We start from the raw sequence: 16,165 nt of genomic DNA on the forward strand, positions 1-16,165 counted from the left end.
GATAAGGAGGTGATTATTCCATTGTATAAGGCAATGGTCAGGCCACACCTAGAGTACTGTATACAGGTCTGGAGGCCTCATTTCAAGAAGGATGTAGAGCTGCTGGAACGAGTACAGAGAAGGGCAACAAGATTAGTGAATGGAACAAAGGGGTGCTCTTACGAAGAAAGGCTTAAGTTTTGCAAATTACAGTGTCTGGAGACTAGGCACCAGCGAGGTGATCTGATAGAAGTGTATAAAGCCTTGAATGGTTTAAGCATGCTCAATGCTGATGGGATTCTTCCTCTAGCTCAGAAAAATCACCTGAGAGGGCATAAATTCAAATTGAGGAAATACAGATGTAGGACAGACGTGCGGAAATTTGCCTTTAGCCAGCGGGTGGTTGGTTGGTGGAACAGACTTCCATCCCTTGTGGTGGAGGTTGATAGCCTAAATAAGTTTAAGGCTCAGCTGGACAGGTATTTGGAACGAACAGAGGGGTGAAGTGGAAGTGGGTTTTTTTTTTTTTTTGGCTGATGCTGCATAAGCTTGCTTTCTTGCATCAAATGCCTCTACTAATGCTAACTTCCCTTCAACCTTTCACTGGCTTGGAACCTCTCGCGGCTAAAGTTCCCACGTGTCAAAAAAGAGCATCATGGGAGTTTAGATAAACTTTAAATACAACACGCGCTCACTTCTCTTCCATTTGCCAACTGATGACGGTTTACTCACGAAAGTCCCTCGTAACAACTATTGGCACCACCGGTCTTCTCTCTTTTTTTCATTTACGTTTTTTAACCTCTTTATGACAACCAAGGATTGGAGATCTGCATTTCTACTTCCTTGCGCTCATTTTAAAATCTGTTTAAAATATTTTCACCCCATTTCCCCACCTTAGTTCTTTTTAATGCTTCTTCCAACCTAAATTTAACCACCATCTACCAAAAAAATTTTATTGCACATTTATACAAGGTGAGTACCATTTTCTAAGCATTTGCTATTCATTTTTTAGTCAGATTTATCACGGTATTATAAGGTTACTATAATTTCACTATTGTCAATTAAGGAGAGTTAAACTTCTCATAGACAAACCACTATCGAGTTTTTTCAAAAGTTCAACTTTATCTGTTATGGACAATGTACTTTGGGCTTTACACCATGAGAGGCACTTCCTTTATGGCATTGGAACCACTGCTGGAGCTAAATGTGAGCAGGTTATAATAATAAATGCAGAAAAACAAGTGGGAATGGCTTGCCAGTGTTTACGAGTTCGCGCCAACAGCTGATGCTGCAACCAACGGCACCAAAACAGTAGCGGCAGGTTGGTGCGCCGACCCGGGAAATTTGAAATTACGTTCACGGAAATTATGTCCGAATTAGCAGTGGAACTGGATTAGTGATGGTTGACCTGTAATAGGTACAGGGTGTAAATAAAAATTTATAATTTGATTACTTAATTTAAAGAGGAATTATATTCATTTCAAGCTAACTGGTTTGAATTAAATGACAACTATAAGGCCTCAAAGGGTTGATTAAATTATTAAGAGATTAAGCCAGTGTCAATGGACATTAATTGTAAAAATGCAATTAAACAAATATTGTTAGAGTGGTGCAATAATTTTTACTGAGGAAAGTGAGACAAAGTTAAAGGAACTTGGTAACATTATACTGCTAGTGCATCATTTTAGTTCACAGTTGTATATTATGTTTTGCGCAAAGGGCATAAACTACAGTATGACTTTTATTGAATCACTTCATAAGTTACGTTTCCTCTTGAATTCCGAACAAGCAACAATTTGCTCACAAGGGGAGTACAATGTGTACAGAAAGGACAGACAGGATAGTAGGTAAGGGTTATGGGGTTACTTAACAAACACATAAAATCTAAGTCTGTGAATCCATTTATTCAAATAAGATTTATTCATGTTATTTATTCAAATAAGATTGCAATCACCCAGTTTGCCCATTTCATGGATTAGCCTTCGTTGGTGGAAAGCAAAGAGCAAGAGTTCACAACACAGTTGTGATTATTTGAAATAGAGATGCCAAAAAAGTTCAGATATCTGAAATCCATATAAGTTTAGAGTTGGGGGAACAGGGAGGAGAACTGATGAAAAATATTCATAATTAAGTAAAAGCATTTAAATAATTAAGTAAAAGTATTTAAATATTATATAAATTATAAATCTACTTCCACTAGCATCTGATGAAGTAAGATAAGAAGAAAATTCATTATGAAAATTCTAGTTTTCTTAATGATAATTAGTTCAACTAATCAAATTAACAGTAAGAAAACCAACCAATACTATATAAGAATGGTACACTAAAAAAATTTTCATGGAATGTGATAAATACAGATAAAAATTTAATACAAATCTCTTCAGCATCAGAGGAGAGAAGCTACCACACTATTAACACTTACTTCAACTGACATTGTACCCATGATAGCTCTCTGATGACCTTCTAATGTTTCCTTTGCTATGTTCATAATTTGACTATCTTTCTTTCCTAAAAACTGCTCACATGCAGCTCTCAGCATTTCCATATTTTGGCCTTGTATTTTTACCTATAAGATGAAATGAAATATAATCATGTGAAAACAAAGGTCACTAAATCAAGAGTGCAAGTAATCAACGAAAACGCTTTAGATATCATACACAATGGTTATATTTTAATAAAGGTTAAAACAATCTAGAATAATAAAAATATAAAAATAAAAGTTATACTGTAGCCTTAAGCAGCTAATTACATTCCAATTTATAATATACCATGAATAAAATCATATCCCCCCCGCCATAAAAAAAAAAATAAAATAAGGTATAACACAGCTGAACTTGGAAAGAACACATCCAGTTTAGCATTAGCATTAGTAGAGGCATATGATGCAAGAAAGCAACCTCATGCAGCATCATCCAAAAAAAAAAAAAAAACTTTCAACTTCATCCCTCCATTCGTTCGAAATACCTGTCCAGCTGAGCCTTAAATTTATTTAGGGTATCAACCTCCACGACAAGGGATGGAAGTCTGTTCCACCAACCAACTACCCGCTGGCTAAAGACAAATTTCCGCACATCTATCCTACATCTGCCTTTCCTCAATTTGAATTTATGCCCTCTCAGGTGATTATTCAGAGCAAGAGGCAGTATCCCATCAGCATTGAGCATGCTCAAACCATTCAAGGCTTTGTACACCTCTATCAGATCACCTCGCCGGTGCCTAGTCTCCAGACACTGTAATTTGCAAAACTTAAGCCTTTCTTCATAAGAGCAACCCTTCATTCCGTTCATTAACCTTGTTGCCCTTCTCTGTACTCGTTCCAGCAGCTCTACATCCTTCTTGAAATGAGGCCTCCAAACCTGTACACAGTACTCAAGGTGCAGCCTGACCATTGCCTTATACAAGGGAATAATCACCTCCCTATCCCTGCTAGAAAAATTCCTGTATATCATTGATAAGACACCATGAGCTACTCTTGCAGCCCGTCTGCACTGCTCAAAAAACTTCATATCTGCCTACACAATTACTCCCAGGTCCTTTTCATTCTCTACCACTGTCAGTGTAGTACCACAGAGCTGATATGTTGCTCTGGGGTTGCTGTTTCCCATATGTAGTACTTTACATTTGTCAATGTTAAACTTCATTTGCCACCTCTCAGCCCATCTGTTCAACCTTTCCAGATCCTGTTGCAGCAGCATAGCGTCAGTGGTGTCCTTAACAACCCTGCCAACCTTTGTATCATCTGCAAACTTGGACATTAAACTTGATATCCCATCATCAATATCATTCATAAACACCGAAAACAACAACGGACCCAACACTGAACCCTGAGGAACTCCACTAATAACATTAGTCCACAATGAGCAGTGTCCATTAATTACCACTCTCAGTCTTCTGGCACTCAACCAACCCTTTATCCATAGCAACAATTTGCCCCCAGTGCCACACTGCTCCAATCTGTGCAGCAGTCTTCCATGTGCAACAGTATCAAAAGTCATTCTAAGATCCAAATATATAATATCAAAGTTATTTCCTGCATTCAATTCTTTTGTGACTACATCACAGTATCCAATAAAATTGGTCAGGCAAGACCAGACCTTTCCTTAACATAACCATGCTGTGTCTGAGCTATAACTGAATTCTTGTCAAGATGATCCTGTAGTGCTTCTTTAACCAGTGCTTCCATTAATTTTCCTGGAACAGAAGTTAAACTCACAGGTCTATAATTACTTATGTCAGCCTTTGATCCTCCTTTGTGAATTGGGGTTACTTTTGCACATCTCCAGTCTGTGGATACCTCCCCTGTGTCCAAGGAAGCTCTCATGATTATGGCTAACGGATTGCTTACTTCCTTTGCTGCATCCTTTAATATAACTGGATAGATCCCATCCACCCCAGGTGCCTTTCTTGCATTTATCTTCAACAATTTCTCCTCCACTTTACTCTCAATTATTACAAGATCATCTAGCTCACTGCCAGTGTTTACTTAATCTATGGCATTCCCCTTCTTGAATAACTCCTCATGTGTGAATGTAGATGCAAAATATTGATTTAGTTTGTTAGATACATGAGCAGGATCATGAACAGTTGAACCATCGATATCAAATGGACCAATCTGATTCATCCCCTTCCTTCTAGAGTTTACATAAGTAAAGAACTCCTTGCAGTTTTTCTTTGTACCCCTTGCCAAAGATTTCTCGTAATCTGCCTTCGCCTGCCTAACCTCCTTTGTAACTTGGTTACAGATCAACTTATATGTATCATAGGCTTCTGTGTCACATGTTAATTTATATGTATCCCATGCATTTTTCTTCTCTGCTATATATCTCATTAGTTCATCTGACATCCATTTTGGCCTGAACCTTGAACAATATTTCTTAGTTGGTATGTTGTTGTTGTTGTTGTGGTTGTTTGGTTTTTAGGAGCATTAGCAACTAAGGCCATATTGCTCCGGAATATGCGGTGGTCGTTCCTTGACCTTTCCGCATCCTCCATATTTGGTGGTGACGGGCTCGAACCCCGGTCTAATCAAGAAGCGTGTGGTACGCACTGCTGCTCCTTCCCACCTGGCTACGGAGGCGCCCAGTTAGTTGGTATGTAAAGCCTAGTAGCTTCCAAGATAAGTTCTTTGAATGCTTCCCATTTTGAGTTTGCTGTTGGTAACATCATCAGTTGGTCCCACTGTATAGAATTTTAAATACTGTCTCAGACCATCGTAGTCACCTTTACGAAAGCAATAACCCTTCCCTTTACCCCTGATGGTAGTTACCTCCTTGAGTAAATCCCACTTCAGCACACTGTGATCACTGCCACCTAGTGGTTCCTGTATCTGCAGATTCTTAATGCATGAAGAATCACTACTGATGATCAAATCAAGAGTATTGCTCCCTCTAGTTGCTTCCCGAACATGCTGATTTAGAAAACAATCATCCAATAAATCCACAAAAGCCTTGCTAATGTGCGAGTGACCAACCCACAAATTCCAGTCAATATCTGGGAAATTAAAATTTCCCCATTATAAGACTCTCTGATTTACTTTGCCCACTCTATTTCCCTGTACAGTTTCTTATTATACTTATCAGACTCATTAGGCCTATAGCACACTCCTACTCTCAATTTTGATCTCCCAATGCTTATGTCACACCAAACTGACTCAACACTGCACTGTCCAGAGATGTCGACTGGCTTCACTTCCTTGGATTTTATGTGTTTCTTAACTAATAGCATAACCCCTCCTCCCTTCCTATCCTTTCTGTAGACGTACTCCCCAAATTCCAGTTCTGCATTCCTTATATCTGTGTGACACCACGTCTCTGATATCCCAACAATATCCGCCTTTGGTGCTTTGAGCAATATCTCAAATTCATCAAATTTATTTACCAAACTCCTAGCATTGGTGTACACGCAAGTATACATGCACCTGTTCTTTTTCTTAGCTACCCTAACACAACCCATGTGTTTACTCGTACCCCAATGACTCCCAGCAGTCTCTGAAATATCCTGCATCTTATTTTCCAAGCTGCTGCTCATTCCAATAGAAGCAGTGCAAGAATCACTTTCACCTCTGCCACTGGCTACTGTTAATCTATTAGTCCTTGTATCCCCCCAATCTTGCAGTTTTCCGACCCACCTAACACTGCCTCGATAGCATCAGCAAACATTCTTGCACCCTTTCTATTTAAGTGTATCCCATCCCTGTAGAAGCAGTCTCTCCTGTTAACAAGTACAGGCCAGGCTGAAAAAAATTCTACCCCTTGAGCCTTGCACAATCTTTCCAGGGCCGAATTGATCGACAGGGCTCTCATCATATACTCCCTCCTATCGTGTCTGGGCAGAATTGCAGACACTTTCAAATTCAACCCTAATTCACGGCTTTTTTTCAACAGTGACCTGTACTTGTTAAGTAATTCCGCCGGTCTCCTACTCTTAATATCATTAGTGCCAATGTGTACAACTATATCACCTTTTGTGCCCTTAAAAGGTGATATCCACTCTACAACGTCATCAACCTTTGCCCCTGGCAGACATACCCTGGTCCTGTTCCACCTATCCTTTTTACAAAGCGTGTTTCCCGTTTCCCTGACAATAGAGTCACCAACACCTACTAGTTCCTTTGGGACCAGCGCATTCTGCCTTGTAGGTTGCCTCTGTGTTGCGTGATGCCCAAGTGCAAGTTCTGGCATTGGTGTGGGCAGCTGAGAGCTTGATGGGCCCTCACTTTTAATCCTTCGAGGGCATCCACCCTGTCCTTCAAACTCTCATATGGGCCCATACCAACGCTGAGTTGTCACCTGATTTCCTTACACTCCTTGCATCGCGCACATACAAAGACATCCCCCATGGCAGTATCATGTCCTGTACCTGACTGCTCCACAAACATCAAGAAAATAGTGCATTTTAAAAGGCTGTGATTCAGAGGGCAACTGCCCCCATCAGTTCTCCCCTGAGCCACAGCACTCACATTAGCTTGAGCCTTTTGCTTTGCAGTTAATTCCACACAAGCAATATATATTAAATCCTGGTTATAGTGAAATCAACAACAGCATCAATGTACTACCCAAAAAATCAGTTTTTATAATGTAGATCAGCACCATTTCCTTTTATAACCTAAGATTTTGTGGACGAGATTAAAAAGGTGCAAGCAGCAAATTTCCAGCTTCAATAAATCAAATTTTTGTAGACTTTTGCCATTTTACTGAATTAGTTGTGATATTATATCGTACTCTATAAGTAGCTTTATACTCCTAGTCACGTTTGTTATTTTATATTTTTAATTTAGCTAGTGATTTTTGAGGTTACTACTTAATATACATAGAACCGTTGTTTCATTCGAATCTTGCCACCATTTTTATAGTACAGAGTGAGTGGTAGGGAAATTCAAATTTTTAAATATGTAAATAGGTAGCTCTAAAGTTGAATCAATTAGTCAGTGTTAGTTGGATGATTTTGTTATATATATATATATATATATATATAAAACTACATATGGCGCCTCCATAGCCAAATGCTACGGAGCCAAATGCTTCTTGATTAGACCGGGGTTCGATCCCGTGAACCACCAAATATAGAGGATGCGGAAAGGTCAGGGAATGACCACTGCATATCCCCAGAGTAATATGGCCTTAGTTGCTAATGCTCCTAAAAAAAAAATCAAATAACAATAACATAACTACATATATATATATACATACACACACTACCCGACAAGCAATAAATGCACTCGAGGGTGGGATGCCAGTGCTACCCAGACACCATACCAGCACTGCTGCCAGTCTGAATCCTGTCCCTCAGACCATGAGGGTAGGGGTATGGCATTGACACAGTTGACCCTCGCAGGCAAACCCACTAGGCAGGCCTTCCAGATCCTAGTCAAGCCTTCCAGAACCACCCATCTTATCAAAGCAGGAGCCAAAGTGGTGTGTTGAAGCTGGATCCCTCAACCACCAGGATCCCCCTTTCCGAATTTTCACAAGTTGCAGAGCATGGCAAACACGCAGGATTGTATTGATGTTGCCTAGAACTTAGGCTGTGGGCGCTAGATCCCAGTGATGCTAATCTGGAGGACCAGCAGCGTCACTGGAAGGTCTCCTCATTACATACAGGTGCTCATGTCAAGGGGCTGTGCAGAAGAAAAGTAGCACTGAGAGTGAAAGAGAAAGCCCAGTTTTTCAGATGCAGAGGAAGAAATATTTGTGATGTGCTTCAGCTAAGAGAGATTAGAAGTGATGATAATCTCTAATAGAGATATGTGATCTTGTCTAGAAATCTTCATGTCACTGAAGATGGGACAGAGTTTTAGAAGAACTGAAATTAACTAAGTTATCTTTGACCCACTAGAGAATTACCTGGAGATCGGCATTTAAGGAATTGGTAATGGATATTCAAGAAGTTGAAGCTGTTTGTGCAGGGCAAACTTTCTCAAACTGGAAGGTTGAATGCAATGTACTATCATCAGCAAAACTATGGATAGGATAGGATTTCAAGTCAATGAAAGAAGGTCATTAAAATAAAAGAGGTAAAGAACCAAACCTTGGGTGACACCAACACTGATGGAAAAGTTAGAAGACAGACAGCCATCTACCATCACCTATAATGAGCAGTCTGAGGGAAAAAACGATTACAAAAAACAGTTGGCAACCCATAAGATGGAAGCTCACTTAGAAGACCTTCATACCAAAAATGATTAAAAGCTTTTAAAATATCAAGTGCAACTGTTTGAATTTCACCAAACTTTTCCATGATGGGTAACATAACCAGTATATCAATAGTGGATTGACACCAAAACAATCCATACTGGCAATCACTGACTGGATGGAAGATTTCTATATAGCTTAGGAGTTGGCAGTTAATGGATTCCTCAGTTATTTTAGAAAGAGTTTAAGTGCACAAGACAATAATTGGATGGGAAGGGATCTGTCACCATTTTAAGGAACAGGCTGAATATGAGCAAGTTTCCAAGCAGAAGGAAAACCACTAGTGGAATAAGAAAGATAAAAAGGTGACATGGAAGAGTAAGCTCAAGAATACATGTTTGAGAACAAGTGGAGAAATCCCTGGCACCTTGACATCAAGAAAGTTCATGTTTAAACTTCTTCTGACATCCTTTTGAGGGAAGACCACAGCAGGTACTCAATGGAGTATACTGGGAATGGTAAGAAGTAGTTCACCAAGATAGTCAATACAAGAGTTAGAAGAAAAGTAGGATGCTAGCAGAACAGCTTCATCTTTAGCTGAGGTAGCAATAGAACCATCAGGTTTTAACAGTGGTGGGAGTAGACATGGAAAAAATTTGTATACAATACAAAATTTGAAACCATATAGAATAAAGTAGGTAAGTAGAAAATGCAGGAAGGTAGGGTAACTGTACAAAGAGGTTAAGAATCCTAGCATTAATAAAACCCTTAAAAATGTGATATTGCACCTGCTGCCTAGACCTTGAAAGATGAATAAACCAACAGTAAACTGACAAGTAAACAGAGAGAGATGATCTGGCCACTTAGTTAAGTCAATTCAACTAAAACAGACTTGGAGCTCACTTGTCATATCAGCAGACTCCAAACACTTTCAATTTTGAATGGTTAATTGGAATTGTCCCTTGGCTGGTAAATCATAAAATCTTTGGACTAAATTCTGCATAAATTTTGTGTGAATACCACTGTGTGGCACATCCATTGTAACTAGTGGGAATAATCCAAAATATTAATGTTTCAATTTATGATAATTATAATAAATTAAAAATAAATTGAAAATTTAGTGTTATTAATATTGTAATGTTATATATGAAATGTAACATTATCGTAAAAATTAACAAATTGAACCATTATTAGCATGATTAGGTATTGTTGCATTATGATTACAAAATTTGGTATTCAGCAGCTCCAAAGGCTTTGCAAGGGAATTTTTTTGTGTAAAGATGAAGACAGACATAGTAAACCAACAACATCCCAAAACAATCAAAACATCAATGAAATCATTGTTTGATCAAGACGAATGACTATTTGAGAAATGCAGAGATATCTCCTTCATTTCACTTGGTTTACGCCATTTTGACTATCTAGGCGTAAGGCCACTGAACAGACCAAAAGTGGTCTGTTGAATGGTTATAATAGAGATATGCAATCCTTTAATACTGTTTTCTAAGTATTTTATATCAGGTGCCAAAGTTTGTTTCAAAATGATTTATGATAAAATACAAAACATACATCATGATGAAAGGTCAAGCAAATCACATTACACAACAAACAAAATAAAACTTAATTTACTGAAGTAAGAGAACTAGCTAAGAACAGTTATCGATACATTTGAAGTCTGTCATGTACTTAAATCATACCACCAACAAAAATTTACCTGAGCTATTCCAGTAACAGAAATAGGTACACCATGTTGTGTGTACACTTTTGGACTTTCTATTGATAATGTCATTGTATTAAGAGATATCCTGGAAATACATATAAAAACAAGTTAGTAAATTTTTGCAATATAAATCCATTTTTAATATTTATTTTAATACAGTTTTGCTACTTACAGGACATTATGGGATGATTCAAATTCATGAAAAGTGAAACAGCTAATTTCTGTCATTTTGGTAACATATTAGCATTAGCATTAGTAGAGGCATTTGATGCAAGAAAGCAAGCTTATGCAGCATCAGCCAAAAAAAAAAAAAAACCCACTTCCACTTCACCCCTCTGTTCGTTCAAAATACCTGTCCAGCTGAGCCTTAAACTTATAGAGGAAGAATCCCATCAGCATTGAGCATGCTCAAACCATTCAAGGCTTTATACACCTCTATCAGATCACCTCGCTGGTGCCTAGTCTCCAGACACTGTAATTTGCAAAACTTAAGCCTTTCTTCGTAAGAGCACCCCTTTGTTCCATTCACTAATCTTGTTGCCCTTCTCTGTACTCGTTCCAGCAGCTCAACATCCTTCTTGAAATGAGGCCTCCAGACCTGTATACAGTACTCTAGGTGTGGCCTGACCATTGCTTTATACAAGGGAATAATCACCTCCTTATCCCTGCTGGAAAAATTCCTGTATATCATTGACAATACTCCATGAGCTACTCTTGCAGCCTGTCTGCACGGTTCAGAGAACTTCATATCTGCCTGCACAACCACCCCCAAGTCCCTTTCATTCTCTACCACTGTCAGTGTAGTACCACAGAGTTGATACGTTGCTCTGGGGTTGCTGTTTCCCATGTGTAGTACTTTACATTTGTCAATGTTAAATTTCATTTGCCACCTCTCAGCCCATCTGCTCAACCTTTCCAGATCCTGTTGCAGCAGCATAGTGTCAGTAGTGTCCTTGACAACCCTGCCAACCTTTGTATCGTCTGCAAACTTGGACATTAAGCTTGATATACCATCATCAATATCATTTATAAATACAGAAAACAATAATGGACCCAACACTGAGCCCTGAGGAACTCCACTAATAACATTAGTCCACGATGAGCAGTGTCCATTGATTACCACTCTCTGTCTTCTCCCCCTCAACCACCCCTTTATCCATAGCAGCAACTTGCCTCCAATGTCACACTGCTCCAATTTGTGTAGCAGTCTTCCATGTGCAACAGTATCAAAAGCCTTTCTAAGATCCAAGTATATAATATCAAAGTTATTCCCTGCATCCAGTTCTTTTGTGACTGCATCATAGTACCCAAACAAATTGGTCATGCAAGACTTCCCCTTAACAAAACCATGCTGTGTCCGAGCTATAACTGAAGTCTTGTCTAAATGATCCTGCAGTGCTTCTTTAACCAGTGCCTCCATTAATTTTCCTGGAACAGAAGTTAAGCTCACAGGTCTATAATTACTTGTGTCAGCCTTTGATCCTCCTTTGTGAATTGGGGTCACATTTGCACATCTCCAGTCTATGGTTACCTCCCCTGAGTCCAAGGAAGCTCTCATAATTATGGCTAGGGGTTTGCTTACTTCCTTTGCTGCCTCCTTTAATATAACTGGATAGATCCCATCCACTCCGGGTGCCTTTCTTGTGTTATCTACAACAGTTTCTCCTCCACTTTACTCCCAGTTATTTCAAGATTCTGTAGCTTACTGCTAGAGTTGAATACACCTCTGGCATTCCCCTCGCTGAATAACTCCTCATGCGTGAATGTCGATGCAAAATATTCATTTAGTTTGTTAGCTACCTGAACAGGATCATCAACAGTTGACCCATCAATATCAAGTGGACCAATCTGATTCATTCCCTTCCTTCTAGAGTTTACATAAGTAAAGAACTCTTTGCTGTTTTTCTTTGCATCCCTTGCCAAGGATTTCTCGTAATCTGCCTTCGCCTGCCTAACCTCCTTTGTAACTTGGTTGCATATCAACTTGTATCTATCAAGGCTTCTGTGTCATGTGTTAATTTGTAATTATCCCATGCATTTTTCTTCTCTGCCATATGCCTCATTAGTTAATCTGACATCCATTTTGGCCTAAACCTTGAACAATATTTTTTAGTTGGTATGTAAAGCCTAGTAGCTTCCAAGATAAGTTCTTTGAATGCTTCCCATTTTGAATTTGCTGTTGGTAACATCATCAGTTGGTCCCACTGTATAGAATTTAAATACTGTCTCAGTCCATCGTAGTCGCCTTTACGGAAGCAATAACCCTTCCCTTTACCCCTAATGGTAGTTACCTCTTTGAGTAAATCCCACTTCAGCACACTGTGATCACTGCCACCTAGTGGTTCATTTATCTGCAGATTCTTAATGCATGAAGAATCACTGCTGATAATCAAATCAAGAGTATTACTCCCTCTAGTTGCCCCCCGAACATGCTGATGTAGAAAACAATCATCCAATAAATCCACAAAAGCCCTGCTAGTGTGTGAGTGACCAGCCCCCAAATTCCAGTCAATATCTGGGAAATTAAAATCTCCCATTATAAGACTCTCTGATTTACTGGCCCACTCTATTTCCCTGTACAGTTTCTTATTATACTCATCAGAGTCATTAGGCATATAGCACACTCCTACTCTCAATTTTGATCCCCAAATGCTTATGTCACACCAAACTGACTCAACACTGCACTGTCCTGCGATGTCGACTGGCTTCACTTCCTTGGTTTTTATGTGTTTCTTAACTAATAGCATAACCCCTCCCCCCTTCCTATCCTGTCTATCCTTTCTGTAGACGTTGTACTCCCCAAATTCCAGTTCTGCATCCCTTATATCTGTGTGACACCACGTCTCTGATATCCCAACAATATCTGCCTTTGATGTTTTGAGCAATACCTCAAATTCATCAAATTTATTTACTAAACTCCTAGCATTGGTGTACACGCAAGTATACCTGCACCTGTTTCTATTCTTAGCTACCCTAACACAACTCATGTGTTTACTTGTACCGCAATGGCTCCCAGCAGTCTCTGAAATATCATGCATCTTGTTTTTCAGGCTTCTGCTCATTCTAATAGAAGCAGTGCAAGAATCTCTTTCACCTCTGCCAGTGGCTACTGTCAATCTATTGGTCTTTGTCTCCCCCCCAAGCTAGCAGTTTTCCGACCCACCTAACACTGCCTCGATAGCATCAGCAAATATTCTTGCACCCTTTCTATTTAAGTGTATCCCATCCCTGTAGAAGCAATCTCTCCTGTTAACAAGTACAGGCCAGGCTGAAAAAAATTCTACCCCTTCAGCCTTGCACAATCTTTCCAGGGCCGAATTGATTGACAAGGCTCTCATCATATACTCCCTCCTATCGTGTCTGGGCAGAATTGCAGACACTTTCAATTTCAACCCTAATTCTCGGCTTTTATTCAACAGTGACCTGTACTTGTTAAGTAATTCTGCCGGTCTCCTATTCTTAATATCATTAGTGCCAATGTGTACAATTATATCACCTTTTGTGCCCTTAAAAGATGATATTCTCTCTACAACGTCATCAACCTTTGCCCCTGGCAGACATACCCTGGTCCTGTTCCACCTATCAATATGGAATTCACACAATGCCATATCAGTGGCAACACCATATACCCAAACATGCAGAACAGTGATTGTTTGGTTACACTTAGAAAAACTCATCCATACCAGTTTCTCTGTGACAATGTCATCATGACATATTTCTTGTCTAAACAGTTTTTATAGTCAAACAATACTTTTGTTCAAAATTGCATGTGAATGTCAAAGCTGAATTTCAAGAAAACAACCTATTTCACCAGTACCAAATAAATCAACAATTTCATAATTCATACACATCTCATAACATACTTGTTTTCACAATACAGGTAGCATTCGCAAGTTCTCAGGTCTGTCATACAGGCATTTCCGTATCCATTTGTCATAACTGAAAGATGTTTCGAAAAAACAAAATTCAAATGCACACCAACAAATGAAAAGTAGATAAATAATTCCTTAAGAGCGATAAGAAGGGCCAGTGTTCAAATTCTATTTGTTACACTTGAGTAACCCTCCAGTAGCAAACACAAGATCAGCTTTGGCAAATTATACACTACAGATTTGCCTACTAGGTTTGCTGTTCAATTTCCTTTAATTAGTCTTTTAATAATAAAAAATATAACAGAAGTGAATATGTGAAAGTGGACACCCACCACTTTAGGAAACAAAGTACCACATCCATGCCTACTTCTAAAATAATTTTTTTCTGTTCCCTATGATTCCTACTGTGGGATATTAAGAGTAGATCAGCGGATTACATAATAAGTATAGATCAATGCTGAAAAAAGGGATAAATTTAAAGGTGTCTGGAATTCTGCACAGACACAATAAGGGGAGTCATTTGCCATTTGTAATAGCCTTCAGTTTAGTTGTCCCCTGGGCTCCCGCCCATATGCAACTAATACCATTATTTCAGATTGTATCAAAAACTTTGCATGATTAGTATGTTAATGAACATAATATATCAATACAACCTAACTAGGTCAACAAATAATCAAATAAAATAAGATAGCCCGACCGTTTAGCCTCACGGCAGGAACAGAGGCTCCACCTCCACCCCCACCTTAGTTGCAATATGGCCTTAGTTGCTAATGCTTAGGAGCATTAGCAACTAAGGCCATATTGCTCCGGGGATATGCAGTGGTCATTCCCTGACCTTTCCGCATACTCCATATTTGGTGGCTCATGGGCTCGAACCCCGGTCTAATCAAGAAGTGTGTGCTACGCACTGCTGCTCCTGCCCACCTGGCTACGGAGACGCCAATGGGCCAGTAAATCAGAATGTCTTATATTGGGGGATTCTTTAACTTCCCAGATATTGACTGGAACTTGTAGCTGGGTCATTTACATACTAGCCAGACTTTTGTGGATTTATTGGCTGATTGTTTTGTACAGCAGCAGCATGTTCAAGACGCAACCAAAGGGAGTAATACTCTTGATCTGATTATCAGCAGTGATTATTCATGCATTAAGAATCTGCAGATAAAGGAAGAACCACTTGGTGGCAGTGATCACAGTGTACTGATGTGGGATTTACTTAAAGTAGTAACTACCATCAATGGGTAAAGGGAAGGGTTTTTGTTTTCATAAAGGTCACTACTGTGGTCTTGTGGTCTCAGACAGTTTATAAATCCTATACAGTGGGACCAACTGATGGCATTGCCAACAACAATTTCTAAATAGAAAGCATTCAAGGATTTAATCTTGGAAGCTACTAGGCTTTTCATATCAACTAAGAAATACTGTTAACGGTTTAGGCGTAAATGGATACCAGATGTACTATATAAAGTATCAGGTGACACAAGCATATGGTAGATATAAGCTAATCTGCAATCAAATCACAAACAAAAAAAAAACAAAAAAAAAAATGTCAGCGAACAGAAATATCAATTAGTTAGTATGTACATATTACAGTACATATTAATTAAGCTATGTACAATATCAATGATATTGATGAAGGTATATCAGGCTTAATGTCAAAATTTGCAGATGATATGAAGGTTGGCAGGGTTGTTAATGACAGTAATGACAGCACACTTCTGCAACAGAAGCTATAAAAGTTGGACAGATGGGCTGAGAGGTAGCAACTGAAGTTTAACATTGACAAATGCAAAATACTACATATGAGTAGCAATAACCTACCAACTGTGTGGTACTACACTCAGGGCTGGAGAATGAAAAGGAACTGGGGATAATTGTGCAGTGAGATATGAAGTTTTCTGAGCAATTCAGACAGGCTGCCAGAGCAGCCCACGGAGTCTTGTCAATGATATACAGGAATTTTG

The 16,165-nt window shown here is 39.1% G+C and overlaps 1 protein-coding gene across 2 annotated transcripts in view; it reads right to left on the reverse strand.

Annotated features, from left to right (window-relative positions):
- Window positions 1–16,165, reverse strand: part of LOC150080870 (flotillin-1-like) — a 321,558-nt gene that overhangs the window by 247,125 nt on the left and 58,268 nt on the right. For both annotated transcript variants that reach the window (XM_090380967.1, XM_090380968.1), the window contains exons 3-4: window positions 10,324–10,414; window positions 2,402–2,545 (exon numbers count right to left, since the gene is read on the reverse strand). In XM_090380967.1, the coding sequence (XP_090237093.1) occupies window positions 2,402–2,545; window positions 10,324–10,414 (235 nt within the window). The remainder of the gene's footprint in view (window positions 1–2,401; window positions 2,546–10,323; window positions 10,415–16,165) is intronic.

Source organism: Mastigoproctus giganteus, chromosome 9 (genome assembly GCF_048544385.1).
Source record: "Mastigoproctus giganteus isolate SK-2022 chromosome 9, ASM4854438v1, whole genome shotgun sequence".
Classification (NCBI taxonomy): Eukaryota; Metazoa; Arthropoda; class Arachnida; order Uropygi; family Thelyphonidae; genus Mastigoproctus; species Mastigoproctus giganteus.